This window comes from Microchirus variegatus (genome assembly GCF_963457635.1).
Source record: "Microchirus variegatus genome assembly, chromosome: 3".
Classification (NCBI taxonomy): Eukaryota; Metazoa; Chordata; class Actinopteri; order Pleuronectiformes; family Soleidae; genus Microchirus; species Microchirus variegatus.
In genome coordinates, this window is record NC_139804.1 from 24,771,615 (window position 1) to 24,794,970 (window position 23,356).

Consider the following 23,356-nt stretch of genomic DNA (forward strand, 5'->3'; position numbering starts at 1 on the left):
TTGTCATTTGTCCACACGTCAGCTTATAATTCAGATTGTGCTGTTTGGATGTGACACTTTCATGTCACCTCTCGCTCAGCCATCTCCACACTAAAGCTTATGAGTGACGCGTGCATTTATGCTGTATGCAATGTCGCGGTGACACATAAGTTGGGCATCTGAAATGTCAACATTGGGGTGATTCAATCAAGCACAGTGTTAAAAAGCTTTGTGTTTCATTAATTTTTTTTCCATTTATTGCTCTTTCATAATCAGTTCATATTCATTTAAGAGAGAATCACGATGCATCAGAAAATAGATAATTAGTAAAGAGTAAATAAACTCTGGGTAGGAGATTCTACTAAAATGAAGACTGAAGTCATAATTGTAAATGGATCCACTTATATATATGATTTTATATATTATGATATGATTTTACTAGTTTATCCTTTGTTTTTACTCAGTGGTTCTCTTTCCTCTTTTTACTTATAACTTCACTGGTGGATGTTTTCAGTTAGAAGGAAGGAAATAAACAAGTTATTGGTATGGATGAATCAAGTAAATTAATCTTTGGAACTCCGACTTTTAAAGTAATTACTCAGTTGAATATGGGGAGATAATAAGTCCACACACACACTATGATAATCATCTACCATTGGCTCATTTTATTCTCAGATCAAGTCATTAGCACTGAAGCGTTTCCCCACAAGAAGACTATTATGCAATTTATGTAAAAATATGTTTGGATATAATCTGTGTGTAAAATTTTGGTAAAATGCTTCAGTGCTTCCCTTGCAAGTGCAACTTGACCGAGTTATACTTTGAGCAAACACAGCAGCGTTGGAGGATGAAGTTGAAAAAAAGGAGAAAATAGAAACAAGTCAGCAGCTTTAGTGCCTTACTTTGTGAATTGGTCGATAGTTCTCACAATTGTTTGAGAAATGACTGTTCAAATAGGGCACCTTGATTTATTTTCAGAGGCGAATATGTGATCAATAATGTTGAATAATAGTTTATAGTGCAGGTATTAAAACAGTTACAGAGTTTTACAGCAATAGCAGGTAAAACATGTAATAAATCAGAAACAAGAATGTTAACCAACATAATGGTAATGGTAATGATAACATAATGTATTATAACAAACCGCAATGGGTAAAATCAAGTAAAATACAAGTTCAAAGTAAGTTTTAATTCGAGAAGATGAGTATATTTAGTATCAGATCCTATTAGAAGTTGAGAATCAGAATCAATCAGCAAACAAAAAAAACACATCGCAAAGAATAAAACAGGGAGCGCAAAGTGTATTTTCAAACAATAATTTATATTTTATTTTATTTGCTTCTTAATAAGTGTTCTCTTTGTGAAAAGTGTAATTTACACAAAACAAACTGCATAAAAAATGAGCTTCTGCCTCACTACACCCAGGCTTTGGTCTCCATGAGGAATCCTGTACCAAATATGTCTATTGTTTACAATGGAAAATGGCACACAGGCAGACAAACAAACTCAAGTGTCCAGAACTTCATACTTTCAACAGTCTCACATGTATTCAAATCCAAAATTCTGTTATAATCATTTCATTAAAGACAAAGAAAAATTGTTATTTCTCAGTTATTAATATTGAAGGCCTTCAGCCACATTTAGAGCATCAACTCAAATGGTGTTTCTCAACCATTTGCACCCAAGCGTCTAGTAAAAACTGGTCATTAAAAAATCCATACTCCAAGCATAAACCACATTTTTAATGCCGAGCATCTGTCTCCTGTACTGTAGTGGGGGGAGGTAATTCATGAATAAAGGACAGATCTGTGATGATGACTGTTGACGTGCAGGAGAGCGTGAGACAGAGGGAGTGTGTTTTGGCAGATGCAGAGAGGGTAACGCTGCCACAGTGCCGGGGGAATAGGAGAAAGTCATTATGCCCGTCATCAGGCAAATGAAGACAGCTTTAAGTGGAGATGAATAGCCTCATTGATGGTGAAGGCTTGTTATGGTAGATCTGTTTGGGAAAAGTGGATACTGGGGTTCATATTTCAGTAAATATTTGATGGGTGAGGACACTGTAATATTGTGTGTGTAGTGGCAGGGGCTCGGTTATTTATCTGGCTCAAAACATTTGAATTTCTATGATGAGTCATTTGAAAGAGGTTTTGAATGAACAGGATCACTCTGATTGGATCTCCCAGGTGGATAAATCTCATTTTCTCCTTCTCTGCCGTCTGCATCATTCTTTTTGTCTCCTCCATTATCCCCTTCACTACCATCCATCTTGCAATCTATCCCTGTGAAAGCTGAAATCGTGGATGTGTTGTGAAGGCTCTGCAGTTCCCAGGCCAACCAGGCTTATCTGAGAGAAACTATTTGTTCCTTTATTACTTCCATCAACAGACGAAAAAAATAAATAAAATAAAAATAAGATTGTGAGCAAAAGAAATTAAACTTGGCTCCTTTTCATGCTCACATTAGTGTTTCTCACTCAGTAAGAGTGGCACAGAGCTGTGACACATCTTTACTTTTTTTCTTTGTAGTATTGTGAGATCACAAACATAAATCACCATCCCTCTGTTTGCAGCTAAAGTCAAAATGGGTTGTGGACATAGCGCTTGACTCAGTGAGCAGTTTTTTATAATCCTGTGGATAGTCTGTCTTTGCTTTGCTCTCACGTTTCCTCTTTAGACCAGAAATAGATCGCACCTGTATCGTCATCATTCATAACCATGGCTGGGGAAAAAAACTTCCTCATTAACCGGCAGTAGAGCGTCCACTGCCTGACTCAGCAGTTCTGAAATCAAAAGATCGCCCTGATGTTGCACTTCTTCTCTTTTGGACATGTAAGAATGTCTTCGTTTTTTTCTTTCTTAGGCAGCAGGAGTTACTTCACATAACTTTTATTGTTTTCTTTCCCTGTTCCGGGCCATTGGGAGTTCTGCAGAATGGCCCTGCAAAAATTGGCTGAATACAGAAAAATACTCTGAACAGACTTCTTCAACCCACTGGAATTAAAGCTGTAGAGCATAACTTGAATTGTATAACTTCACTTATACAGTATTAACCCTAACTTAACTTGGATATAAATGAATGGTTGTTATATTCACTGCTCCCTGTGTTTCTTACATTTACATTTATATTCAAGCATTTAGCAGACACTTTTATCCACAGGTAGTGCTCTCCCTATATCGCCGGAGAGCCTGTCGCAGAGCCTCTCTGTTGTCTCCGGCTGCACAAAATTTTTTTAAGTGTCCGTCACTCCGTCAAGGGACAATTGAGACGGCAAGGGCTGCGATTGGTCCACAGGACAGGCCGTGATAACGCTGCTCTGTGCTGGCCACTGTGCGCAACCGAGGGTCCACAAAGGCGGCGCTGATCCCCAATGACAACGTCGCTGCCAAACTATAAATACGTCATATCTTAATACACAGCACATGTTTAGACTCTAAATGGCTAATTTCTCGCCTCAAATTATCTTAAAACTGTGTTCTGGGACAGAAAAATATTTATTTCAGGTGAGAAACGGCCACTGTTATTCCGCTGCAACAACAACAGTCTTTCTCTCTCGGACGCCATTGCTCACTGTAGCCAAAAGCACAACAATGCAGTCGGATAACGCATTATGCAGTCGGAGAAGTATAATGTGGCCTTAACAAGAGAGGAATAAGCTACATGGAAGAAGTCCACTGGAGTACAGGGGGGTAGGGGTAAGACAGAGGATGCGAGGACAGAGGATGCTCTTGGATAGCTTCTTAGTATAGCTATGTATTTGTTGCCCAGTTACATATCTACACTGATGTGCTTTTGTCCTGACTGACAGAGGGAAGATGGATGCACAAAAGTTACTCTGATAAAGTGAGATAGTAGAGGGAACATGCACATAGAGTCGTCCTTTCAGAAAGCTCTGCAGGTTCACCTGAGAAGTAGAGACATTCTTAAGTCCCTTCTCGTCTCCTTGGCTGAAAACACATCTCCTCTGTCTCTCTCTATCTATACCTCTGTGTATATGGATGTCACAAAGCTGCAGCAGGAGAAGATGCGTCTTCCTCAGAGCAGTGTCTCTGTCACTCACTGCGGACACTCGGTTCAGCTTCAGATAAAAAAAAAACTAAAAACGTTATATATGGTGGGTAGCGATGCTAGCAGTGTTTTTGGCTAAAGAAGTACACACTGGAGCTTCAAATTAAAGTATATTCACAAATTGTTCATGTAAAATAATGCTCAACTTCATCCCTGTGTAAGATCAAAATAACCCATGTTGTTCAAGGGCACCTTTATGGATATCTCATAGGTTGGAGATCTAATGCGTTGCCCAAAATCAATTTTCTGTGTGGCTAGATTTTTACGCCCAATTAACTATTCTGATATTGAAGGATGCAAAGGTCACAATAAATTACCTTAAGTGATTCTGACAGATGAGATGACGATAATAATGTAGTCATTTGCGATAACTAAACATCTGTGACTCTCCTGCTTTTAATGTCATTCATAAAAGGGGATTCAAATGTTACTTGAATTTGTCTTGGAGTTACAAAACTCCTGCTTTATCAACTGAAGGATCTGTTTACACCACCTTTTAATGGCAAATGCTTGTTTGAAAGACAGAATTGTAATAAACCCGTGTTTTTTTCAGGAATAAATTAAAGGATTATTTATCTTATTAACTTCAGAGATTTTCTCTTGTGCGCTCACCACCACTCGTTGTTACGTTGTTGCTAAAGATGGCGAGTTTCAAAATAAAAGTGATGATGTGGATTTTAATTGGAGATTGGTTCTCATGTGTACTCACTAAAAAAGGTTCCCAAACAAATGAGAACTGCTGAAGTCACAAAAATGAGTAACTCCTCCCGCAGGAAAACTGTGCCACCGGCTGTCTGCAAGCTGATGAATGGGAGCAAAAGTTTTAGCTTTTGCACCTGCTTTAAAACTGTGTGTGTGTGTGTGTGTGTGTGTGTGTGTGTGTGTGTGTGTGTGTGTGTGTGTGTGTGTGTGTGTGTGTGTGTGTGTGTGTGTGTGTGTGTGTGTGTGTTGCATCATCTGTACATGATGCAACAGTAATGCCGATCCCCCCAACCAAGAACAATCTTTCCTGTGTAACTCTAATCAGAGTGCCATTCTTAGAATGAATTTACAAACCGAAGTATTTATTTATTTCAGAATGAACTTATTTTTGCACTTTACTTTTTTAAACAATAATGCTGCCGTGTCAAATTCAATGTGGATAAGATAAAAAAAAAACTAACTGCATGTTCATAGCCAAATGTACGACGATTAGTGGACAGTTACCTGGTGAAGAGCCTCGAATAACGGATGATGCCCCTGTCGTGGGGCATGTATAAATATCTAATGATGTATTTGTCATGTGAACTTAATATGGTGATAATGTCGTCAGATGAACTAGTAAAGTTTCGATGAGGTGAGCTGATGGACTCTAAAGTCAGCATGCCCTTGATGAATTGGATTAATAAGGTTCCGAAGACAGCCTGTGGATAAATACTGGTGAAGGACAGGCTGATGACTGTATGCATACAAAGACTGTGTTTGTGTTCCAAATGACAAATGAGGAGCCCATGAGGAAACTAACTAACGTGTTTAATCTAGTACACACAGACACTAATACATCTTATATCTTTCTATAAAAAAGTTATGGCTAATATTCCACACAGTTGTATATAATATGTATTTTATTAGACCACTACTACTTTTACATTAAGTGCAATTAGTGTTGATTGTTTTACTTCACATCACATTTCCCCCTGCAGCTTCAAAATGTTATTGTTTCTCTCCTAACTGCTGATTGTAGCACCATTTTTGTTCCCCTGCAGACTTTACATAGACTCTTTTTTCACCATGGGAGGGGGTTAACAGAATGTAGCCGAGGTCTCTGTGTGATGTTCACTGTGCTGTCTTGATAAATTCCATTGAGACAAAAGTCCCATCGAGCCGTGCTTGTTTTTCTGTCTCCTTGATGTCATGCTTATATCATAGATTGATATGTCCATCAAACATGTTTTTATATAGATCAAAGATTGTAGTGGTTCGATTCTTTTGATCGTAAGACATGTCACCAAACATAAGTCAGGGTTTTTTTAAACGAATGTGTGTAATTTATCTGTGTGTATTGATTGTTGTACAGGACATCTCATGCCTCCTATTTTCTGTTTTCGCAGGAACCTGGGAAAGTCTGGACTCAGAGTGTCTTGCTTAGGACTGGGTGAGTAGACTCTAAATGACCCATGTTGAATTTCTCCATCAGCCTGTAAGAAAACAATGGATGAAACTACATGTGGGCTCATGTGTGCATCGCCATTTAAATTGTGCATTCCTGGTAAAAGCAAAAAAGGTAAAAATGAAGCCCCAATGTTGCTTCATTATTTAGTCTGGTGGGCAAAAGAAGACAACGCACACACACACACACTCACGCACACACACACACACACACACACACACACACACACACACACACACACACACACACACACACACACACACACACACACACACACACACACAAGCACACACACTCAAATTATGCAATTATTTACATTTTCACTGAATGTGAAATATTTACTGTGTAGTAGCTGCACACAATAATCTTTTATTGGAGGACATTATAGTGTCTTTTAATGTAAAACATTACTCAGAATACACCATACGTGAATTAGATAATCAGATGATACATGTTGGATGTTGTTGTAGCTCAGATTGATCGGTCCATGCAAAAGAGGCATTTCTGTTATCTTGAGCAAACCAAACATATTCCAAGGATTTGGTTCATATTAATCACACACAGCTCAGTGAATACAGTAAAACCAAGTTTGAAGAATTGGAGTGTTACAAGATAACTGCTACCAGAAAAGCATTTCCGTTTTTTTTTTTTTAATCAAGTTTTCGAATAAACACACGTCTTGCTGTTATCGGTGCACAGAGTGGAGCATTTCAATGTGCAGCTCAGCCACCAGTCCATAAATCAGATTATAAAGCCTTCTTGCGCTCATTGACTAAGCTGAGCCGAGCTGACTTTGACAAGTTGTTCACTGTTCACACTGCAGATGCTTCAACTGTGGTTCATTTTTCAATTGCCTCCCGGTCTTTTGGTAAGACATGTACGTTTCCTCCGAGCAGTTTGGAATCACAGAGCCATGTCTGAGTCAAACTTCCACTGACTAATCTTCCTCGCACTGACTCAGGAGCTTTTCCTCGTCTCATATGGTGAATTTTTTCCTGGATTACATGGCTTTCAAGTATTGGAACTTCTTCATTTAGTTTTCTCAATTATATTTTATCTAGCACATCAAAGATGAACATGAATCATCTTTGATGTGCGAGGAATGAGTTTAGTTTTCTTCTCACAAGACCTGATTTGATTGAGTTCTGCTTCCACTAAAAGCTTGTTTTCATATCAGTCGCACTCTCATGTTGCACATACACACCATTGTGACATGGACACCTAATACCTCCATCAATGACCCAGTGAGAATACACATTGTAGTGAAGCAGGAGACATCTTGTGTCCACCAGTTCAATTTTAAGTGGGTATTGTTCTTCTGTTAGTATACTAAGCTTTTGCTTCAAATGCAGGAAGATGGTGGCCTCTTAAGTATACATGCAAAAAAACAAGCACATTTTCAAAGAGATTCTAAACTTATTTAAACATACTTGTTTGTGTGTGAGATGTATAGATGGTATTTACAGGGATTAATAAACTGGAGTACTAGTTTGGACCAAAGGGATTTCCTTGTTGGCTGCAGATTAACAGCAAGCACAAAGAACCTTGTGGTGCTGTGGCAGAACTTTTGTTTTTCAGGTTGTAATGACTCCCAGGCTGCTTGTGAGTTCTGCAGCCCCATGTGGCTCACGGTACATTGAGAGGTCGAAGTCAGACAGAGTGAGCTGCACAGTGCAGTAAAGGTCAATATAATGCCAGCTGCCTGCCACATGTTGCGCTCAGAGCGGACATGAACCTAGCAGGGGAGGAGAAGGAGATAGGGCAAAGAGGAGGATGCTTAATGGCATTTCACTGATTAACCTGATAGCACTAACATAGTGTGTGTGTGTGTGTGTGTGTGTGTGTGTGTGTGTGTGTGTGTGTGTGTGTGTGTGTGTGTGTGTGTGTGTGTGTGTGTGTGTGTGTGTGTGTGTTCAAGCTCATATGGCTGACTTACAGTGCAGTAAACTGTAACAATAATTAAAACACAAATTAAATCAAGTTAAAGTCAAGTGGTTCTGTGACAGCTAAGAGGAAATGTAACTGTCACAGGGGTTTGCACGCTTTAAGAGCACAGTCTGCAACAGCATGATGATGCCCCGAGAGAAACACTGTTGAAATTACTTCATTTGCATAAAGGTTTAAATGATTTAAAGACCTCTTTTTTAATGGAAAATCTCAGATTCTCCACACTCTGTCTAACACAAGGCAACAGGCAGAAAAGAGGCTGCTAATGAAGGCATCAGGGCCAGTTTTTAAGCTGCTAGTTCTGGGGATTTGAACTGGCAATCTATCGGTTACGAGCCCAGTTCCTTTCCTTTTGGCTACGGGCTGCCCCGTATGTTCATATAGTCATATATGACTAATGCAGCATGGATTGTCTGGGTGATACATGTTCACAACAGCAGGAGAATCTCTGAATCACATCTACCCTGTGACTCGGGAAGAAAAGCTGCTCTCTGTAACTGTTGGTGATTTTCGTCATTGTTATTCTTCTGCCTCAAAACAACCCAAGCAACACTACCAGACTTGACTGAGGAAGGGTTTGTGTGTATGCAGCAGCAGTGCAGCAGTAGCCATCCTATCAAACTTCTGAACGACAAGGTATTTTGAGCAGTAGAATTCTCTTCTGGAATTTTTGATGTGTTCAGTTAAAGTCAGACCTGTTTGAAGCCATCTCGCATTGTCGCGGTTGCCACTGTTTGTTTTGCCATAAAACAAATAACTTCCTGTGATTTGTTAAGGATGGACCTGCACTGATTGTCTTTGGCAACATGTTCCGTTATTGGGGAACCACAAATATAAACCATCTGTACTGTGATGAATACATCCTGTGGAGAGGCTGAGAAGACCAGAAGGAGAGTTTATGTCCATCGCTGACAGAGTGTAGATTGAGAGATGACACAAGAACAGGAAAAGCGGGAAAGATGAGGAATCATTACACTGACGGTAAGACCAGAAGTGAAATATCCCTGCCATTCTGTACTATATTCTTTACTAAACGTCCTGCACAAAACGACACAAATGACACAAATGAGAATAACACCACACCCTTAAAAAATGCACTTGTAATACACAGTCGTAAACCGAGAGGGAATAAGCAGATTTAGTTAATAATTTAAAAACATTTTAAATCTCCACACAAGTCTTTGTGCAGTTAATTTCACATTCAAGCAAAAACACAAATTGATATCAATTCAAATTACAAGCATGTTAAAACTGTGAAACAGTGTAATTTACTGACTGAATTGGTTTAAAAAATATATATATTATCCTGACAGGAAGGCATGTAGAGAGGATACATTGATAATTGATTTGTGAATTCATCATGGTCAGTTGGCACAGGCAGTCTGCTTCTGCAGATAATTCACCCTCTCCTTATTCACTACTGTCAGATGAGTATCTGTGTGTGCGCGTGCAGCTACCAGAGCAGAAAGTGTGGATGCACTGGTAGTTAATGATCAAATTATCTGTGTGAAATGAAAACTTCTCCTATTCTCCCCCATCACATAATAACATAAACTCTTCTTGTCTGTATTTTTTGCCTCTGGATGCTTCCTGCAATGATTCAGAACAATGACTGAGGATGAATAAAGGTGGAAGGCAGCAAACAGGATGGATGTGTATGTTTAGCGTCTCTTCCTCTGCTCCAAATATACTTGCTTTACTCCGCTTTGTCTGTTTTTTTTCAATCTAGAGGACCTGGGATGTATTGGTTGCTTTTGCGGACTTCAATTTCATTGGACTTACTTTTCAATCCAGATAACTCTATAGAAACAAATTACAAACCCACGCTTTAACCTCATCTTTCAAATCTAAAGTAGTGTAGTCCGCTATGATATATAGAGAATATATATATATATAGAGAGAGAGTATAATTGTGCAGCATGTGGTAAAAACAGTATAAACGCTAAACTCAGAGCTCATGTAAAGGACTGGAAGTATTCACCATTTACACAATTTATTCTGAATCTTCTGGAAGAACATATGGTGTTGTGTTAATCCACTAGAAAAAAAAAGAAACAAACACATTGTCTTTCTTCTTATGTGGTGTCTAGGTTGTTTTATCTTTTCTCTGCCCCCTGAAGCTGCACTGAAACTGATACAGATATAACAGGAGATGGCGGTAATTGAAGTAGAAGTGTAGAAGAAATCAATTCAAGTTGAAGAAACAGTCCAGAACACAAGGGCACGCACCATGACAGAAAACAGACTGTGTGTGTGTGTGAGTCTTAGAATTCTATATATGGTCTCAAATAAAATAAGGCATACCTGCTCGACACATTTTAACACTCACACACTGTGAAAAAAACAATGCACTCAAAGGTTAAGACGGAACAGAAAATCATTCAAGCATTCAAAAATGTCCTCTCCTGCTGACATTGAAATTCTTAACACTTGGAGGTCACTGCAAAACTGAAACATCTCTGGTTCACATTCAGCTGGGAACATAAACTATTATCGTTCACATCTCAAACATATACTGGGCAGCATAATAACCAGAAAGTGAAGGTGTATACCCCAAACATAAATGTACACTCTGCCTCCGCAGCAGACAAAAACACCAAACCAAAACATGAACAGAGTTTGTAGCCTGCAAATCAAAATGTGACTATATTCCCTGCACCACTGTTAGCAAAGCCAGTATTTCAATGTTTCCTTAATCTCTGATGACACATAATGGTCAATTGATCTTAATATTGGTCTTAATATAATACACTTCTTACACGTAAAACCTTTAAAAGGATCTCTGAATTTGTTCATGTGCCACTAATATGAATGTTAGTTGCTTTCCGCAGAGTTGGTCTTGGTTTTTCCGCATTGACTTGAGCACCTTTCACTTAAAGGGACACTGCATAGTATTTATGGGTTTATATGACCCACAATCCACTTTTTTATACATATTATGTGCTCCTGCGTTGTAATAGTTTTTGTTTCATTTTCATAGTGTTTCAAAAAGTCAAAAAATAACATAGTCATGGGCCGCTGTTGCATTGCCACTGTTGGCAGCGAGACGCCATGTTTCGACTGGAGCCTGTATGGACAAACCCGGAAGAACAAATCAAGCGTCGCTTTACTTGTAGCGGAAGTCCCGCCTCCACTCACTCCGCTTCGTCTGCTACGGCCACGGTAGCTCGCCCTCTTCCTCGCCGGCTTCTGACAGCTCTACCGTGGACACGAAGAGCTGTCCCTCGTCCTCGCCCTCTACCCCTCCCTCTCGTTGTCTGAATAAATACTAGAACCTCATCTGCTGACACGGAGAAAGACGACGAGGACGACATTTGACCAGCTGAGGATACCGTAGCGCTCAGGGAAGGGAGGGGGTGAGCAGAGGAGCAGTTCGTTGTTGTAAATTTCAGCCTCTCCTCTAGATGTCACTATAAACTACTTACCTCACCTTTAAAGGTATTTTATTGTCGCATAGCAACATCAAGAGCCATTTCTAGCACTTTCCATTAAGCTGTCAGTGAAAACAAAAATACTGGCACTTTCTTGTTGGCAGAGCCTTAATTTCCATCAGAGAGAAAATTGAGTCAAACCTCCAGTGTAGTAAGAGCAAAGGCCTGGACATTAGAGCTCTACAGGGTTTCCATCCCACACTGAGCCTTCCGCTCTCACACAAAGCTTAGAGCTGCCACTGAATAGTGTCTGTGATTATACTTCCACCACCTTTGAGACAGGTTAAAGGGCTGATTGAACACACACTCGTACACAAAAGGCAACACAAAAATGCCATACACACTGTATACTAATCCCTGTACTATGTGCAGTTGAAGTTTGATGTTGATGGCATATATTTGTATTCCTCCGCTGGAAAGTTTGATCATGATTCTGCTGATGATGCGTGTTAAGATCTATAGCTTGCTGCTCCTTATTAAGTTAAGATAATTTTGTGATGCACCAACAGATCCAATTTGGCCGAGCCTTGTCATCTATAAATGAACCTCAGTGGAGTGAGTCGCTGGTACCGTGTAGCAATGTATGGAATAATTAGTTTTGCACAGTCGCAATTAGCAGCTGGTTAAATGCATTTGTGTTGTCCCCTGTGCGCGGCCTGTCAGTTATTATAGAATTGGGAGTGAAAAGAGTCACAGGTAGAAGTGTTTGTTCATGGGGTGTGAAACTGTCATCACTTGGGCTTTTAGTAGGGAGGTTAAGTGACTTTTGACTTCAAGTCATGATGCAAAGGTCCCCTTTGGTATAGAAGTACATTAGGGCCATAGAAATAAATTTAACCTAAGACACAAGTGAGATCACACTTTGTATTGGAAATAAACACGTTTTTTCAAAAATGGCCGCCAATGCGCCGAAAATACTCTTGAGCCCATATCTTTGCTTCTGTTATAGCTATAATGACACATTTGGTGTCAAAGTGTACATTTTGGGGGTCAATGAATCTAATAAAATTGGTTTCAAGTTTAAGAAACCAACAGTTTTCCCATTATTATGACAATTGGGGGTAAAAACGAACATTTCACATTGTGTCATCGAACTGTGTCATCAAAGTGACTTTATTTATATTTTCCTTCAAAATCATTAATTTTGTATTCAAGCAGTGCAGCTACTTCTGTACATTACATTTGTCCTAAGTAGCATGAGATTTTGACCAGTCAGGAGTAGCTTATGCATCAGTTCCTGACACATCCCATCTGCACCAGGGGCTGTGACAGCTGTTCAAGGTCTGAGGTGAAAGGTTAACACTTTGAGGGACACATGATTTACCCATTGAATAGAAAAATGTGTTTAATGTTATATAACTAATAACTAGCTAACTAGTTAGCTTGGGTAAGGGTTACCCTACAGATGGAAAAAACATTAGATCCCTCTTCATCATTCAAGCTGCGAAATAATCCTGAGTTTATAGTGGACATTAGTGGTGGTAGTCAGGATGTAGTTCAGCTGATTCAAGCTGATTGTTTATCCTCAGTGAGTTGCTTGAATACGTAGAGGACTATCGTTGCTCAGGGGAATCACTGGTGATGTGTGACTTGACAGCCTTCTATGACGAGCACATTTCTAATCTCGGATTTATAAACATTAAATGCAACAACACATGCCTTCGAGAGGATATTGAACGCCTCATTCCTGACATCAGATCAGTCTAAATTGTGTCTGGTCCCTTGTATTTGATGATGATCTGAGCAGAGCTGTTGTTGACATGAAAACACATCTACTGATCTCCGGTCTCCATCATCTTCCAAGCAGCCAAAATCCTTCTGCAAGAGTATCTCCCCATGAAGCATGCTTTTACAGGTTCAACTTCATGTGAAGCTGATTCTATCCCTCCCATGCTGAGATCATTCTTACACATGCTTCTTAATGGATTGGGTACTGATCAGCCACCTCCTGGACCTGAGAAGTCCCAGGATGCAACTTCCATTGGGCAGCAAATAATATTCAACTCTGCAAGATGCAGCTCAGAAACCAGCTTCGCTATATCTGGCAATCAAACTACACCAGCAAAGTGGTACTAGATATCTGGTGGAGACCATGCATAAAAGAGGAATATGTGTGTCATATGACCGCTGGAAAACATTCAGCATAGAGTTAGCGAATTCAGTGATCAGTCACTGGAGCAGATTGGTGTTGTGGTCCCACCTCAGGCAGTCAAGGTTATCAATGGTGGTTTTGATAACATTGACCACAGCCCATCATCAACAATAGCAACATCAGCCCTCCATGGAACATGCATCAGCATCATTCAACAGCACGTCTCTTTAGACAGTCAACAGACTGAGAATCTGACTGACATCCTAGATCCAGCTGAAATGGTGAAGAAGCATGTGAAATCCTTGCCACCTCACTAAACAACAATGGATCTGGATGTGTCACTGCCACCTGATGAGGTTTTGTATGTTCCTGTCCTGAATACCAACAGTCATCTTCATCCAGCCTCCCGTCCTCTCATCAGTGTGATTGAAGAAGGTTAGAGAGAGGTTAGTGGTTAGAGAGAGTCAGAAACCTTCTTGTGAAAGAGAACCTTCAAGCCGGCGAATGGATCTCATGGGCTGCATATTATGCCAGCATCACAGAGGCTACTTCAGCCCCTTGCTTGGCATGCAACAAAGGCCTCAGACAAACAATCAGCTACATTAGTCCAGGTCAGAAACCAGTAATGGTAGCTGATCAACCACTCCTCACACTGGCCAAGTAACTTCAGTGGAAGTTTCCCCAGACAAAGCTTGGGGAGGATTCCTTTCTGGTAACATTGGGGCCAATGCATACAGAGAAGATGATGTGGAGTGTGTCTGGTGACTGACTGGATGGCAGTGGGTGAACCACAGCTCTTACTAAAAGTGGCATCTCGATTCATGTTAACTAGGGATGCACCTATTGCCATTTTTTGGGCCAATTGCAATTTCCGGGGCCCACGGTTGGTGTAGTGGTAAGCACTCTTGCCTTTGCATCAAGAAGACCCGGGTTCCTGGGTTCGAGCCCCATTTGGAACAACTTCGGAACAAGGGCCTTTCTGCAAGGAGTTTGCATGTTCTCCCCGTGTGTGCGTGGGTTTTCTCTGGGTTCTCCGGCTTCCTCCCACAGTCCAAAAACATGCGATATGGGGATTAGGTGAATTGGTTACTCTAAATTGACCATAGGTGTGAGTGTGTGAGTGAATGGTTGTTTGTCTCTATATGTGGCCCTGTGATGGACTGGCGAACTGTCCAGGGTGTATCCCGCCTTTCGCCCAATGTCAGCTGAGATAGGCACAGCACCCCCCGCGACCCTCTGGTGGAGGATAAAGCAGTAGATAATGAATGGATGGATGGATGCAATTTCCGGTTATTCAGGGAGTTTGACCTGCCGATACCGATTTTAACTTCTCTTTCTGTTGACTCTCTGAGTTAACTTGCTATCCCGTTAGCCTCTCCACCTGCACCAGATCATATCTCAACCCTTACCCAAGCTAACTAGTTAGCTAGTTATTAGTTATATAACATTAAACACATTTTTATATTCAATGGGTAAATAATGTGTCCCTCAAAGTGTTAACCTTTCACCTCAGACCTTGAACAGCTGTCAGAGCCCCTGGTGCAGATGGGATGTGTCAGGAACTGATGCATAAGCTACTCCTGACTGGTCAAACTCTCATGCTACTTAGGACAAATGTAATGTACAGAAGTAGCTGCACTGCTTGAATACAAAATTAATGATTTTGAAGGAAAAGATAAATAAAGTCACTTTGATGACACAGTTTGATGACACAATGTGAAATGTTCGTTTTTACCCCCAATTGTCATAATAATGGGAAAACTGTTGGTTTCTTAAACTTGAAACCAATTTTATTAGATTCCTTGACCCCCAAAATGTACACTTTGACACCAAATGTGTCATTATAGCTATAACAGAAGCAAAGATATGGGCTCAAGAGTATTTTCGGCGCATTGGCGGCCATTTTTGAAAAAACGTGTTTATTTCCAATACAAAGTGTGATCTCACTTGTGTCTTAGGATAAATTTATTTGTATGACCCTAAGGTACTTCCATACCAAAGGGGACCTTTGCATCATGACTTGAAGTCAAAGGCCTATTTTTTGGCCTTAACCTCCCTACTATTTAAAGGGTGTGAGATAAAGAGAAAAGATTCCAAGGGGAGATAAAACAAAGAGAGGAGTCTTACAGCAGGATTGAAGTTGATGAATTAGCATATTTAATTGACTGGAGTGGTCGCATTATTATTCTTATATAATTGAGGCTAGAAAATGTGTGTTTTTTGACTTGAATAACAAGATCTTCTATTTGGAATAGTTAGTTTTGTTCATAAAGTCTAATCTGAAAATGGAAGATGCCACACTCTCCCAGGATTGGTGGACATGCAGTGGTTTAATTTATAGATTAAGATGTTAAATAATACACTTATATGTTCATAAAAACCTGATAATACTTTATATTAAGGAACACATATTCACCATTCACTAGGTGCTTACTAACATGCATATAAGTAGCATACTAGCCCTAACCCTTTATTATATCTTAAAACACGTTGTAATAGAGGTAGAATAAGGTGTTAATATGTGCTTAATAATTACTAATAAAGGGCTAGTATGCTACTTATATGCATGTTAGTAAGCACTTACTTAATGGTGAATAGCCATCCATCCATCCATCCATTGATTAAATGATAACGAGAAGAATTATCTCATAAAACAGAGTATACAGCCATCTTATTTAGCTCAGGAGCAGGGCTTGAATGCTACAGGGTCAAGTTGTGTTTTGGGCAGAGTTTTGCAGAAGTCAATAGAGGAGGCAAATCTGTCTCAACGTGACAAAGGTGCTGTGACTGTGAAAGGCTGAGCTTGAAATTTAGAAAATGAGGCCTTTGACAATGAGTGAATTAATCATTTGTAATGATAATTTCTTGATGATTAGCTGACATGCTAACAAGACCGTGTGTTTGGTTCTAATTTGAAAGGCAAATTGAAAAAATATACAAATTAATGCAAAGTCAAATGTTTCTGGCATCCAGTTTGTTCCTCATCATCCTGTGATTTACATGTTAAAGTGTTTGTTTTAATCTTATTTATGAAGCACCTTTCATACAAAGTAATGTAATTCATAAAGTTTTCCACCCACAATATACAGCAAATGAAGCAGAAATGGGGAGGTAGTCTTGTGTTGTAAAGTGAGATCAATAGGCTGCACCTGCAGCAGTGACGGCAGGTTGGCTTATTGTGCTTCTGTCTCTGTGCTTTCTGAATCATTACACCTTTAATAAATTTGGCTCCGTTCACACTATTCATCACAAATGGACAGCTCTGAGTTCACCCGTTCACACCTGGCATTAAAATGTGTCTTCGGTGACCCCACGTGAATACACTAGTGTCGTTTCTGTTGGCGGAGAACAAATGGGTGTGTTCACACCTGTACTTCGAGCTGCCCGGGTCTGAATGGATCATTGAGGATAATGTGATTAATAGTGTTGTTGGTCCTCCCATGCCAAATGTCAGACTCTTACAACAGAGACTTAACATGTCGGACTGCTCAGAATTTCTTGCTGCATCTTATTCACAAATACGCCATGCAGTATTTACAGGTTTGCACCATCGTATTTCTGATCTCTTCGTCTCTCTGACAGTTTTAGATGGCTGACACTGTTTTGACACAATCTGAAAGGGGAAGTGTTTTCTGCCACAAGAAAGCAACAGGCATAATACAGTGAGGGGATGTGCAGAGGATTTAGTGTCTGCTCCTCTGGCTTAGTCTAGTGTGAGGCTTACCTGCAGTGGCTGTTGGACTATCAGCATCATGTAGTCAGGGGAACACACATGCATATTCATTACAGACACACACAGATGTTCATAAGCGCTTATAGACCCATGGTCTTGCAATTGTGTTACCATAAGAAACACCGGTAAAGACAGGAAGTGTTAACAAACACTGCTCAGAGCTCTGACTGGGATTAGTTCTTAGGACCTCAAACACACACACACTCACATACTGACATTGTCAGAAAAGACTGAGGGGATAGAACTGTTTATTAATGCTGAAATGTCTCTGTCTCTTCTCTCCAGGTACATGGGTGACATTTGGAGGACAGATAACAGACGAGGTATGTGACTCTTAATTATTAAAGCTGCTTATTGATTGTTTTGGTTTTGTTGTACCACATGTAGACTAATTACTAAAGAGTAAAGGTGCAAAGTGCAAAACTGAACGGCAGCATGTTGGACCAAAACAAATGACAAATAACACTGTGTATGCATTACTTTACTACAAAATAAGGAGAAGGGCTTCTTTGGAAGTAAAACCAGAGGCAGGCCTTCATCTCCACACTTTGAACTTCTTTGTTCCACAGTTGCGCATCTTCTTAGTCGAACATTTGGAATAGAAAATGGTGAGAAATGCAATGTTGCAATCCCCTATTGGAGGAATTTGTTCCTCTCCCATCAGAGGGCAACTGAGGGCAAAGTGCAATAGATACAATTTTTCTTTAGTCCCAAATATAATTAATGCCCTCAGCGACACTATAAGCAGCACTGTATCTTTTTGCTGATTTGGTTATTTATTGTTGATTTGTAATATTTTGTCATATTTGTGTTCTGTCTTGTTTCCTTTGATGTAGTGACACTTCTATAGCTCTCATAGCAATCATAGCTATCAAAGATCCATGGTGCCCTTTATCTAATAACATCAAAGGTCCACGATACCACATTGCTTTCCCTTTTAAGAGCAACTGCTTAAGGCCTTAAGTTCTCGTTCTGCAGCAGCAAAATTGGTTGCATTATCAATATTATATTATATCAATATATTAACTAACGAACTGTTGATGCCTGACCTCTCCTGCACATAAACCTCCTGATTGCATTCAAGCATGAGTCGGTGTCTAGTGTATGCACAGCTCTTGTTGTCAGGCATGTGAATATTACTCCGTAGCTCTTCACAGTTGAAAGTCCTCTTTTTCTGTTTTTCACCAAAAATGGTCCAAAATAGTCTGTGCTAATGTGTTTGCATTGTAAAGTTTGCATGTTCTCCCCGTGTGTGTGGGGGTATTCTCTGGGTCCCCCCGGCTTCCTCCCACAGTCCAAAAACATGCAGATTTGGGGATTAGGTGAATTGGTCACTCTAAATTGATCATAGGTGTGAGAGTGGGAGTGAGTGTCTCTATATGTGGCCCTATGATGGACTGGCGAACTGTCCAGTGTGTACCCCGCCTATCGTCCTATGTCAGCTGAGATATGCACAGCACCCCCCGCAAACCTCCGGTGGAGGATAAAGTGGTAGATGATGGATCTGTCAGTATCAGAGTGGTGATGTGAGAATCTTTGGATATACAATCATACATGTATATTCTGGCATACAGGACTTTCTGAGCCGGCCCTCGACTCTTAACAAGCCATCTTGAAGTATTGGATCCACTTTTTACAGAGTGCTGCTTCTCTTTAGGCTATGCTGAGGCGAACCAAATTTCCTCCTTGAGGGACAAGGAAGTCCTGAGCCTTGAGAAAACTTAGAGGTAAAACCGACAGTATTCAGATTCAGATAACTTTATTAGTCCCCAATAAGGGGCAATTCAGTTTACAGCCAACTAGAGCTGCAACTAACGATTATTTTCGTAATCGATTAATCTGTGGATTATTTTCTCGATTAATCGATGAATCGGTTGGTCCATAAAATGGCAGAAAATGTTAAAAAAACATAGATCAGTGTTTGTCAAACCTGGAAATGACGATGTTCTTGAATGTCTTGATTTGTCCACAAACCAAAATGATTCAGTTTTAAAAATGTCTTTGTTATGTGGAGCAAAGACTAAAAAAATATTCACATTTAAGAAGCTGAAACAATCAGAAATCCTGTTTTAATAATGAAAAAAGCTTCAAACCGATTAATCGATTACCAAAATAGTTGGCGATTAATTTAGTAATCGATTAATAATCGATTCATCGATTAATCGTTTCAGCTCTACAGCCAACCGTCCATTACAAAAACAGGCCTTATTTCAACACACAGAACACACTGAAGTCAGGCAGTGTCAGCTACAGCAGTTATGAAGCACAATTCAATATATACAGGATAATTCTCGGCTGTTTTATCTATACTAGATTAGATTATACCATATAATTTGTCTGTATTGAAAATTAAATCACATATTGATTTGTAACTTTCAACTTTCAACTCCTGCATCTTTAACAGATGGTCAGATGAGAATAAGTCCTGAACCAAAAGCACAAGAAAACACAAGAAAACACTGACAAATGTCCCATAGTCACAAGACTATGGGACATTTGTCATTGTTTCCCTAACTTGGTGCTGTGACGCTTAACCTTGATCACACTGTAGTTGTCTGGCTGTCAAGTTCTGGCTGGCTCAGTTAGCCCACAACTACATTTTCCCCCCGTTTTTTTTTTATGCTTTTAAAGAGAAGACGTGGTTGTTTTGATGATGTGAAAAGTTATAACCTTTACACTCTGTAGGTGTGATGATGAATTCAATTCACTAAAATGTTTGCTATAAGAGAACAGGGACATACTGAGGGTCAATATGCGAGCACCACGCATACTGATGCCCTCTTTACACTCATGTTGATAAAGCCTAATAGGGTTTGATGTTGCTGCTGGGGCTCTGGCATTGGCCATCACACACGGAGACAAGAGAACATAGCTCAGCCTGGAGGACAAAGTAAGCTTATGTAACAGTATTATTTTTCTTACCTCAGGGCTTTGTGCCATCAACTCACATCATACACTCAAAGCCTGGTTCCCTTCTTCTTCTCTCTCTCTTTTTGAGTGTCCTCAGTCCAGTGTCAGTGTCATCAGTCAGACACTTCACCCCTCCAGGCTGCTCTGCTTCAGCACAGCTGGGAAACTTTGGAAGAAAACGTTTGGACTTGTGCCAGTTCAGTGCTTCGCAAACTTTTTCTGGTACCCAGAAGTAAAAAATTGTTCGTACATACCCCTCATTTTTTCCCCCTCTAAATGATGAACAAAGAAAGGAACTAATAAAAACGGGTTCCAGTTGAATTCAAATTTCTAAAAACAGATCCTGAACATGATCTCATCTTATGTCTCTACATTTCAGACACAGTGCCTTTGAACTGACACTCGTGACAAGATTTTTAGACATCCAAATTCTGAGTCAACTTTTCTGTTTTTGAGGCACTCATCATGGTTTCAATTCTGTCATCACAGCTAGGGTTGCAAAGGGGCGGAAAATAGCATTATTATGAGAATTAACTGAACATTTTGGATGAATTAAAGACACTGAATCCAACATTAATATAAACTTTTTTTTTCACAAGTAGAAGTTGCAAAAGGATACAATTACATTTCAAAATTTAACATGACATATTTATATGTACGTAGAACTTTAGGAACGCTTCATTCTTTCACTGAACAACAAAAACAAATGTTGATGGGAATATTTCTTACAGCTCCCCCTTCAAAACTGCTCTCCCGTCTAAAAAAAAGTCTGATTAAAAATGTAAAAATAAAGCAAATGTGTGGCTTTAATTGTCTTTTATTTTTGTTGTGGGCTCAGAAAAGTAGCTTTAGTAATTCAGAATTCTAGAATTAATTGTGCATGTGATGGCACGTTGGTTAGTGCTACGTCCCTTTGACTGAGGATATAGCATATTATATTCAACTGTATTCACATCAAATCTGATTGTTTTAGCCAAGATTATGCTACAATATTGTTTTTTTTTTCACCAACTATATCTGTTCCCCACATTCAACATTCCCAAATGTCCAGTTTATTCCTGTTAATTCCCATGGAAAGTTTCCAACTTTGAAAATTCCCAGAATTTTGCAACCCTAATCTCAACTGCTAATATCACGTTAAGTCAGTCTTATTTATAAAGCCCAACATCACACACACATTTAGCCTGGAAGGGCTTTACTGTCTGTATAGCAAGGGACAACCTCTGTCCTTAGACTGTCACACTGAATGAGGGAAAACTCCACAAAAAAACATTGTACAGGGAAGAAAGTGGGAGAAGCCTCAGCCAGCACCGGATTCCTCTCCCAGGACGGATAGATTTGTCATTTGTCGCTTGAGTTGAGCCAGAGTGAGGATGTCGCGGGCTAAATAATACAGGTTCCTACATCATACAAGTGTCTTCACTCTTTCACCAATGTATTTCTCCTTTAAAACTATGTGACCATCTGAAGGTCATATCTGGATACATTCAGTTCATCCAGAACGGCCTGAGGTGAGAGGGAGTCAGAAATGTGAGTAAGGGGCGATGCTTCATTACCGACACAATCCTCTGACCTTATGAAAGTCACTGTAAGCTCTTGACAGTAACTGACCTTTTTGGAGACACGTTGTGAATAAGCAATAACTAAAGTCCAATCAGTCATGCTTTAAATACCGACACTGCTGCCCCTGCTGTCTGTGACTGTCTGTCTGTGTCCCTTCAGCATAAAACTTTAATACCCACTGTGTTCCACCTTTTTAAATTCTCTTTATTTACTTCTATCCCAAACTTCTGCTTGGTTGTAAACAGTTGTTTCTAATATTCTCTCAGCAGGAATCAGTTTTGGTTGAACATGATCATTTTCTCTTTCATGCCCCTGTCCCAAATCTTCCTCTCCGTAACTAACCCCCACCTATTTTTCACCTCTCCATTATAAAGCTCTGTCTTTTCATTCTGCTCTGTTTGCTTTAATGGCACTCTGGGACTCGTACACTCAATGTGCCATTAGGAGCTGTGGACATTGTTCCCGCTGTCCTTTTACTTCTTCTTCTTAGCCACTTGTCTTCAGCAGGGATTTTTCACTCAGGCATCCTTTCACCAGGACTTTTGCCAAAGCATTTTTATCTTTTGTAATCTGAGAGAAAATAATAGAGGTTTTGATTTTCACAGACATGAATGCAGCTGCCAGGCAGGTTTTTCACAGGGCAAGAAGTCTTTTGTCACTGCATTACACAACAACTGTGAGCGTTTTTCCACTCACAGTTGTTGTGTAATATTGTGTCTTAATTCTGTTCATTCAGTTTGTATTACTGACTTACTAGTATTTTTTTTTTTTTAGCAAATCTATTGCTTTTTATTGTGTCTATACTGTAAAACAGTGTTGCCTGGTCAGTGCTGATGGCTGGGAAAGGCTTGAAGAAGGTTGAGACAGATTCCTACAAAGAGGAGGTTATATAATTTTTTTCCTCTGCTGTCTGACACCAATGAAACTGCACAACACCTACATACTGCACATACACTGCCAGGCAGGCAGGCGTTCACACAGAGACCCAGACAAGCACATTTTTGTGCACAAAAATCAACACAAACACACAAGCAACATATGGACAAACCCACAACACAACACTCGGTATTTGATGACAAAATTAATTTAACACCCAATGCAGTTACAATCAACATGGGGAAAATCAATCCTGGGCAGATCATTTATTGAGAACAAAAATGTGCAGGAATTTCTATACATATATACATATGATACAATCACATAAATACAGATTGTATGTATATCTATATATATATATATATATAGATATACACACACACATATATATGTGTATATTAGGGCTGTCAAAATCAACGCGTTAAGCAGGTTATGATTGATGATTAATTTGTGGAATTAACGTGTTAATTTTACGCATTATCGCACTTTCTCACTTTCATTTGCGCTACGGGTAGACGCTTATGAACAGGCAAGACAGGCAACTTCTTGGGGCCCCGAGCCGATAGGGTGCACCCGACACTCAGAGTCTGAGGGCTGTTGCCTATATG

The 23,356-nt window shown here is 39.8% G+C and overlaps 1 protein-coding gene across 4 annotated transcripts in view; it reads left to right on the forward strand.

Annotated features, from left to right (window-relative positions):
* The window catches only part of kcnab1a (potassium voltage-gated channel subfamily A regulatory beta subunit 1a), a gene marked incomplete at both ends in the record, with an annotated part of 95,736 nt that overhangs the window by 59,703 nt on the left and 12,677 nt on the right, over positions 1 to 23,356 (forward strand). For all 4 annotated transcript variants that reach the window (XM_083886139.1, XM_083886136.1, XM_083886137.1 and 1 more), the window contains 2 exons: positions 6,138 to 6,181; positions 17,685 to 17,722. In XM_083886139.1, the coding sequence (XP_083742265.1) occupies positions 6,138 to 6,181; positions 17,685 to 17,722 (82 nt within the window). The remainder of the gene's footprint in view (positions 1 to 6,137; positions 6,182 to 17,684; positions 17,723 to 23,356) is intronic.